The 8,654-nt window shown below is 33.2% G+C and overlaps 1 protein-coding gene across 1 annotated transcript; it reads left to right on the top strand.

The window, feature by feature from the left end:
* The first annotated feature begins 50 nt into the window (after positions 1 to 50).
* On the top strand, positions 51 to 6,690 carry LOC126732648 (B3 domain-containing transcription factor VRN1-like). The gene is made up of 9 exons (XM_050435617.1): positions 51 to 419; positions 1,988 to 2,426; positions 2,532 to 2,716; positions 2,941 to 3,223; positions 3,311 to 3,547; positions 3,653 to 3,858; positions 3,963 to 4,242; positions 4,410 to 4,574; positions 6,236 to 6,690. Exons 1-8 carry the CDS (start codon positions 357 to 359, stop codon positions 4,496 to 4,498), a joined length of 1,782 nt encoding a protein of 593 aa, XP_050291574.1. The 5' UTR covers positions 51 to 356; the 3' UTR covers positions 4,499 to 4,574; positions 6,236 to 6,690.
* The last annotated feature ends 1,964 nt before the right edge of the window (positions 6,691 to 8,654 follow it).

Here is an 8,654-nt window from a genome sequence, read left to right as displayed (position 1 = left end):
GAAAAGTATCAAGTACATCCATTTGGACTGGTAAGTGGTATCTACTGTGGTTCAAGTCATATGAAATCCATGCGTGTACTTAAGGAAATAATCATATACTTAAAGGTCTGTATACCTTGTTATAAATGAAAAAAGAAAAAAAGAAAAAGTGGTAGCTCATTCATTACAGTACTTGCGGTTCACCATCTGAATCAACAATCAGAGAGAACTATGAATGTATGATAAATTGCATATTTATAGAGCACAACCACCACCCAACCTCAACACAAGCAACTACTCGTATTTACTAAAGACTATACGTGACTTTCTGAAGTTCTCGTGGCTCAAGCGGTAGTGACACTGACAGTTCAGCAGTTATGTCAAATTCTCCACACTTCTTCAAGATAATTCTCAACCATTCTCTGCTAGATGGGAAGCTTGTAAGCATATCCATCTCTGTAACTCTGTGTTTGTGATTTAATAACTTGATGCTTTTATATATACTTTGTAAAATTAATCGGGTCAAACACAAGCCAAATGGATTTTTTTTTTTTTTTTTTTGATTTTGTACCGGGTCATTCCGGCCATACCAGGAAATGCATGGGATTTAGGCCAGAAAATTCATACCGGACCCAAAAAAAAAATTTATTGGGTTTCAGATCTAATAATCTCTCAATAACTTACTAACTTGCTCTTGCTCGGGTTGCTGCTGTCGTCAACACAGTGCCGTTGTCGCCACCATTTTCGCCGATCTCCTCCTCAGCTTCTGCTGCTTCTTCTCAAACTCCACCACTTTTAATTTTTTTTTAATATAACTAATTAATGCTTCATTTTTTTGTTCACCCAGAGTGCGAAAGTGCTATTTTAGCACTCAACTGCATCAATGATGGTTAAAGTCAAATTTTTTAATATAAATTATAAAGTGCGAAGAACTTTAGAGTATTTAGATTAAATTTAACTTTTAACACTTTATAATATATTATACATCAAATTTTTTATTTTTACATACAATCTATTAAAATAAAAATAATATAAACAACTCAACTATTTTTATATACAACCCATTAAAATAAAAATAATATAAACAACCCAACGCATTAATAAAAATCATTTAAAAAAAAGAAAAAGAGCTAGAGGTTGGGAGGAAGGAGACAATAAAAATCATTTAAAAAAAAAGAGTTGTTACTTATAGCTGAATGTTAAATTATTTTAGATATAACATTTTTGATATGACACAATTTTTATGATTTGAGGTGCTAAAATAGCTTTTGAGTGATTTTACAACCTCTATTGTGATTGCTGCTAGAGCCTAGATGATAAACACAAAAAACATTATTTAAATAAAAGTTAAAGAGAGGGGGATTTTTTTTTTGGAGAAAAAAAGAGAGAGGGACTTAAGTGGTAAAAGAAAGAATAAAGGAATAAAGATAAGGTGAAAATAAAATATACATTTGAACACCCTGATGCCAATTTTGAACTTCAAAATAGGATAACAGTGGCTGCCTATTTCCTTCTCCTAACTCCTAAGAACAAAATTAGTGCACCTTTTTGGAGGTGATGGCATGGCATATCTATTGGCCTTTCGCCCTTAAATATAAAATGGAGTATAACTGTATGATAGTAGAAAGGAATGAAGTTTTTTTTTTTGGGGGGGTAGGGGGGAGGGGGAAGTATTTATTTGCATTTTAATCGAATAAAGGTAAAATGCGGGAAATATTTTGATTAGTGTAATGGAAAGACTGAAAGAACCATTCCCCCTAACTCCAATTTAAAGTTCCAAATATGGTAATGGTGACTGGATGTGGCCATTTCCTTCTCATTCCATTCTCCTGCTGATGGTTCTCTCAAGCAACCTATTAAGAAACAGAAGCAGTGTTTTTTTTGTTAAGTGATAACAGGGATTTTTAGAAAGACTTTCAAAAAAAAAAAGTTATAACAGGTTGTGTGCATTTAATACTAGCCTGCTAGATTTTATGTGCAAAGTTAATCAAAGATTCAATCTTTACAGAGGATCCCTACAAAGTTTTCAAGGAAATATGGACAAGGAATGTCAAACTTGGCATTTCTTAAGCTCCCGAGTGGTGCAGAATGGAAAGTAGAAATGACAGAACATGATGGTGAGGTTTGGTTAAAAAAGGGTTGGCAAGAATTTGCCAAGTATTATTCTGTGAAGCAAGGACACTTACTAGTCTTCAGATATGAAGGAAATTCCCACTTCCATGTACTCATATTTGATGCAAGTGCAACAGAAATAGAATATTCTCTTAATAGCTCTCATGGTGAGGAGGGCAAGCTTAATGAAGAATTTCAAGGTCCTAAGATGGAAGAAATTGAGAGTGATAGTGCCATTGAAATCCTAGGTTGGTTTCCACCATGCCCAAAAAGAAGGGATAAATCACCACTACCATGTCTTCGACCTCACAAGAAGATGAAAACTAATCCAACCGGTAAAATTGCTAGCACTTCTACCATGCAAATGCCTCATAATCAGTTATGGGCCAAAGAGCCTTGTTTATATTGTTCTCATAATCATGTTTAACTTAATTTTTCAGCAAAAGGTCTTAAAGGCATTTCTACCACTGAGCAATGCTCGAATTCTAAGGTTGTTAGAAGGATCCAGCCACTGAACAACAGCAAAATAGCTAGGGCTCTTCAGAGAGCAAGTGCCTTCAAACCTAAAGATCCATATTTCATGGTTGTCATGCAACCATCGTACTTGCATCCTAAATTGTGCTTGGTAAGCTTCCAATTTAACAGCTACTTCTTTTTTAGGACAATTTAATAGCTACTTGATCATCACAACTTCTACAAAGTTCACTTTGCATGACAAGATACATTAAAGAGAGGAAATTTGGCAGCAATGCATTCTTTCAGAGCTACTTTTCAGTTTCTGTCTTGATGGGAAAAGTAGTATTCCTTATAATCTTTTTCATCTTCTTCTTCATTAACTTTTTCCCCTAGAGTATACCAATCGACTTTGCGAGTAGATATTTGAATAAGAAGCATGGGGATGCCATCCTTTGCATTTCTGATGGGAGAAAATGGCCTGTTAAGTATACTTGCCAAATGTTTGCTACAAAACCAAAAAGTTTCTTCAAATGTGGTTGGAAAACATTTGCAAAAGACAATAATCTGGAAGTAGGTGATGTTTGTGTTTTTGGACTGTCCGAGGGCACTAAAATGTCTTTCAAAGTGGTCATTTTCCGTGTCAGTGAAGAACATTGCCTCCCACTGCCAGTGCCAGGTGAGGAATCTGCTGATTTTTTCAAATTAGTTCTCCATTAATTTGCATGACTTCATATATTCAATTTCTTTTATGTTGTGTGATCAGCTCTTGACAATGGAGTTAATCAAGTTGAACCCAAGAGAACTCTTAAATATGAATTTGAGTATCCTAGCAACCATGAAATTGGCATGTCTAGCTCCGGTTACAAATCCACAACCAAACACCTTCAACATTCTCAAGGAAATTTCAGAACTGAACCTCAAGGAACACAATCTATTGACAGGAAGATCAATAAGTTAAAGAGAAACTTAAACTCACCTAGTTCCATGCGAAGGTTTGAAGGTATACATTAGGACTCATTTCTGCTTATGTTATTTGTTATTCAGGTCAAATTACTAAGCTTGGGTCAGGTTATTTACGTTCTTCTTGAATGTTGATCTCGGACAGGGGGGCTTAATTTTTCTGCTAAAGAAGAAGGTAGAGGCATGCCTGATTCTCCTAGGTGCCCTGAATCTCATGGTTTTAGGGAGACGCAAGGACTGACTTACATTGAAAAAGCTAGAGCACTTAAGAGAGCTTGTGCTTTCAAATCAGAAAATCCGTATTTTATGATTGTCCTGCAACCATCATACATTTATGGCAACAACAACTTGGTAAGCTTTCAATTCAAGGCATGCTGGAGAATCACAAGTTTAGTAATCTTCAATTTGAAAGAAATATGCATTAATTATCATTCTCTCCTCCTACCCCTCTTTAGGTTATACCTCTCGACTTTGCAAAGAAACATTTCAGTGAGAAGCATGAAGATGTCATCCTTCAAGCTTCAGGAAGTAAAATTTGGTCTGTCAAATACAATTTTAGAGAAGCCTATGGAAGACAAAAAGCAGAACTTTGTAGTGGTTGGAAGGCATTTGTCCGAGATAATAACTTGGAAGTAGGTGATGTTTGTGTATTTGAGTTTATAAAGGGCATTGAAATTTCACTGAAAGTTGTCATTTTCCGAGACGCTGAAGATGCAAATAGGCACCGGGATCCAAGTAAGAAATCTTTTCAATTATTAATTCAATAGCCCACTTAGCTTAAATGCATATGTATTTGAGCCAATCTAATTGAGTCCAAGACAAACTCAAAATTTAAATTTACAATTGATCATACGAGCAATAATGAACAGAAAATACTCATTGTTTTAGTTGATCTAACACAGGCAAGTTCAAACAGTGGATACACAAGGAGAGCATCAGTAAGCATGTTACTCAAAAGCCTTCATCTTCAAGGGCTCTTAAGAGTTGTTGAAGCTCCCCACAAATTCACCTCAGAGAATCCCTTCTTTGAAGTCATTATAGGGTCAAGTTTTATGGAGCGTGCATTGGTAAGGTTATGAACAACATATTCTTATACTAATTCGCATGAAACACTTCTATATTATGCTCAAAAAGAATATCAACTCCCTTTAGCGCAGGAGAACACCCATCAGATTAAAAGCTACAGGTTGATAGAGTTTTCTTGCTTGAGTAGAGCCATCAATATTATTCAAATCTAGGTTAAACAGTAATAAATCATATCATGCACAGTAGCAGAAAAATAAATAACACTACGATATGATGATTTAGGAAAACCGATGAAACGAACCATTTCAAGATAAAAACCTGACGAAGATTTGACCTAGCAATCTTCAAGGTAAAGCAAATCCACTATAAGAGAATTGAAATTTTTACAGTCAAATTTAACCCTAAATCTATTGCTACCTTAAATAGTAACTTACTAACACGACCACGTGCAAGTTCCGAATCCACGGACTCCTTCTCTCCTTGGATTTACTGCAACACAAGCACCCACGCTTGTGACTTTGAGATCCCACTCAAAAGTTTTAGATCACTCTCAGTTGTTGATCTTTGTAGTAGCAACTAGGTTCTATCTTGCTCTGGTAGACGCTTGTGTAGTTAGAAGGTACAAAATCTCTTAGATCTCACAAAGAGTAACACATACGGCTTCCCAAAATTCTAAAAAATGTAGCTAGAGTTTCCCTTCTATATGTGGACAAGTTAAATTGAAACCCTAAACGATTTCGCGGGTTTGGGCCTGATTTAAAAATCTGCAAAATTTCTTTTTCTGTGATTCTCGATTGATCAGGCCTAATTCTCGATCGATTGAGCTTGGCAGATTCTAACTCCTCTTTTCTGCAGTCAACTCGAACTTGAAGCTTGAAACATACACCTTTGAGCATTGTCTAACACATAGACTAGACATGTTTTTTTCTCAGTTTGCCAACACATACAAAATATGATTCTAACCATTTAGTCATAAATCTTTAGAACCTAACACAGTAAATTCCAAAATCATAATTTATAAAACATAAGAATTGGAAATGCAACGTCAACCATATATGTTATGATGCCCATCTACTAATCCTCTTTCAATATATAGATCATTAATCAATCAGGAAAAAGAAAATTACTATTGTTCAATGAATAATACTTTGTCTCACAGTCAAGAGTTTTGTAGCTTTGTTGCATTGCGTCTCCTTTACGTGAACCAATGTTTGAATCCCCACTTTTTGCACCAATTGAATTATATACACACATTGTCTCTCGACTGCTATACACACAAAAGTGCCCCCGGCTTTTCTAAAAAAAGCCCTCCCCCTCTATTTTAGTGTTAATTTATTTATATAAAGAAAAAAAAATTTGAGTAGATTTTTGGTAATGGGCTAATGGCCCCTTCATATTTTTTTTTAAAATTATTTATTATTAAAAAACAGTATAAATATTCTTTGATGTATGGTTGTCTCTCCCTTTTTTTTCTTCTTCTTTTAATATTAACTATTTTTCCATATATAACCATTGATTTTGGTATAGGTTTAGAAAAACACATAAGTTAATTTCTTTATTAGAAGTTCTTTTTCCCAAAACAAACTCATTTGCATCTGCATTGAGAGAGTTAGCAATATAGGAATAAAAAGATACATTTAGCTGCCCCCTTAAGAAAAATTTCTTGTTCTGTCATTAACTATTGACTATCTTTTTTGTACAGAAAATACCATTTAGCTTTTATCAAAAGAGGTAATATTACACAAACAGAAAGTGATGCTTCAAGTTGGGGATAAATCATGGCCGGTGAAGTTGTTGATTTATCCACATTTGTTATCAAGTCAGTTGTCTGCTGGTTGGTTTGCATTTGCAAGAGATAATGGTCTGCAAATAGGAGATGTATGTGTCTTCGAGCTAATTAAGAGTGATAAAGTTGTGCTCAAAGTTTTCGTTTTTAGAGGCCTCAGTTAAACGGTTAGTGTTGTGATGTAATTGTCATTTTGGGAGCTTATTTATTTTGTGGTTTTTATGTTCCTCTTGTTCTGCTCTTTGATGAAGATAGAGATGATCTTTTTGTTGTATCTTAGGGCCTCTGGCCTCTCTTTGGACTTAAATCTATTAGAAGTTCATTGTATTTTCGTAAATTATTTCTACCCAACAAAAAAAGTAGTGCAGACTGCAGAGTGCATAGGCATTGGAACTATTGTGAAACGATGTGATTGTCCAAAGATTTTGGAATAATTGTTACTTGTGTGAGTTGGGACTGAACAGGATTTCATCTTGTGATCAAAGTATGTAACCAAAAATTTTCACCATTCAAGAATAAAATATATAATAAGATCCAAACTTATTATATGAAAATCTAAATTAGTATTTATGTAGTACAATGTAATGTAAACAAAAGAAAATATGAAAAGTATTCCTTTATTAAAATTTTAACTTAATCATCACCTATTAAAATGGATCTCAAGTTTTTTTTTTTTTTTTAATAAAAAAATCCCTTTAATAATTTTTAATACAAATTTTCTTTTAATTTACATTATCAAAGAGTTTGTTAGGAAATCATCTTATATTTTGTTGCGAATTCTAGTTTTGAAAATATTCATGGTTGCAAAGCTAAATATTGTAGTTGGTTTCTCATCATTCACAAATAAAATAAAAATTCATATAAATTATATCATCGTATGTTCAATATTCTTCTAACTAAAAATTATTTATTTTATTCAAGTAAAAAGTTTATAAAAAAAAAACCACACTTCAAAAAAGACTTCAAAATTACTCAGTTCAATTGCTCATCATTATGTTCTATAATATGTTAAATATTCTCTTACATGTTGTCAAGTAATTTTTATTTTTATTTTTTAATCAGTAAGTTGTCCATGCGATGCATGGATAATTTTGTGATATTTTATGTAAGACAGTTTTGGATAATGTTGTACATATATTAAAAAAAAAAAAAAAATTAGAGTAAAGAAACATATACATTTTGAAATATTGAAAATTAATTTAGTAGCTTCACTGCATATTTGTGACATTCTTAAGGTAAGATTTAAAAAAAAAAAAAAAAATCATGAAATCAAAAATAAATGCAAAAGAGTAACGGGGCCATGAAAATCAACTAATTTGTGTTATGTTCACATATTTCATACTATGAAATGAAAGTATGCCAAACTCTCTAACTGTCTTCCGTTCATCGATAGTGCGACATTAAGACATGGTGTGAACAAGTGTGTATGAATGTGTCTTATAGATGATTTAAAATTAAACCATGGTAGAATATGGCTTTAAATTGCACACCAAATATTCTCTCTACTATATACCCAAAACTAAAAATATTCAACCAAATTACCTAAAACACGCATATCTACTATCATTATTCAATTGAAGTACCATCACACACCCTTGGCATGATGGTCACTCTATATGTATAAGTGCTTGTAGTGTGTGGGGGGTAAGGGCTGGGGTTCAAGTCTCCAAGAGAGAGTTTCACACACATATATACTTAGATTAGGTTAGAGTAGAATTTCTATATTGTATTTTTTTTAAAAAAATTATTCAATTGAAGTAATGAGAAAAAACAACAACTTTGGAGGAATATTATAGAATAGAATGAAAGTTGATATAAAATTTGTCTTTCTCTTTCTCCTTAATTCTAAAACAAAATACACATTTCAAACATCGACAATCAATCACATTATTTACAAAACCCACAAATCCACAACATCCGACCTTAACATCAAAATCGTAATTGTCGTTGTCACTCAATATAAAATGCAAGCCCACCTTCCTTGGTTGTAGCCAACTCATACGAGTTAGAATTAGATGAGACACAATGTTAGAGCTAGGTAGGTGTTGTCGAACTCACTATCCTAAGAAAATATACTAAAACAGTCCATCAACTAATATAGCTCCAAAAAAAGTCTTCAATCTATGTCTCCAATAATCTACCACCAACAGATATTCCACTGCTCTAATTTGAAAGGGTGGAAAAAGGGGGGGGTGAGTTGGAAGCTCAATAAGAGACTACACAACATGAGGATGTCTTTCAAAACAAAATAATAGTATTATTGACAAAATATAATCTTTGTAAAACATTTACAAATAGCTTTAACAGTAATATAATATATTCTATAAAACTATCA

Source organism: Quercus robur, chromosome 6 (assembly GCF_932294415.1).
Source record: "Quercus robur chromosome 6, dhQueRobu3.1, whole genome shotgun sequence".
NCBI classification, from domain to species: Eukaryota; Viridiplantae; Streptophyta; class Magnoliopsida; order Fagales; family Fagaceae; genus Quercus; species Quercus robur.
The sequence above is the reverse complement of the archived record's forward strand: the minus strand, read 5'-3'. Positions and strand labels throughout refer to the sequence as shown.

Bases quoted from the DNA above. Each gene is read 5' to 3' on its own strand.
- LOC126732648 (XM_050435617.1), top strand. From the start codon at position 357: ATGTCAAATTCTCCACACTTCTTCAAGATAATTCTCAACCATTCTCTG. The intron at 2,717-2,940 runs GTAAGCTTCCAA...TTTTTCCCCTAG, and splicing joins TGCATCCTAAATTGTGCTTG to AGTATACCAATCGACTTTGC. The intron at 3,859-3,962 runs GTAAGCTTTCAA...ACCCCTCTTTAG, and splicing joins TTTATGGCAACAACAACTTG to GTTATACCTCTCGACTTTGC.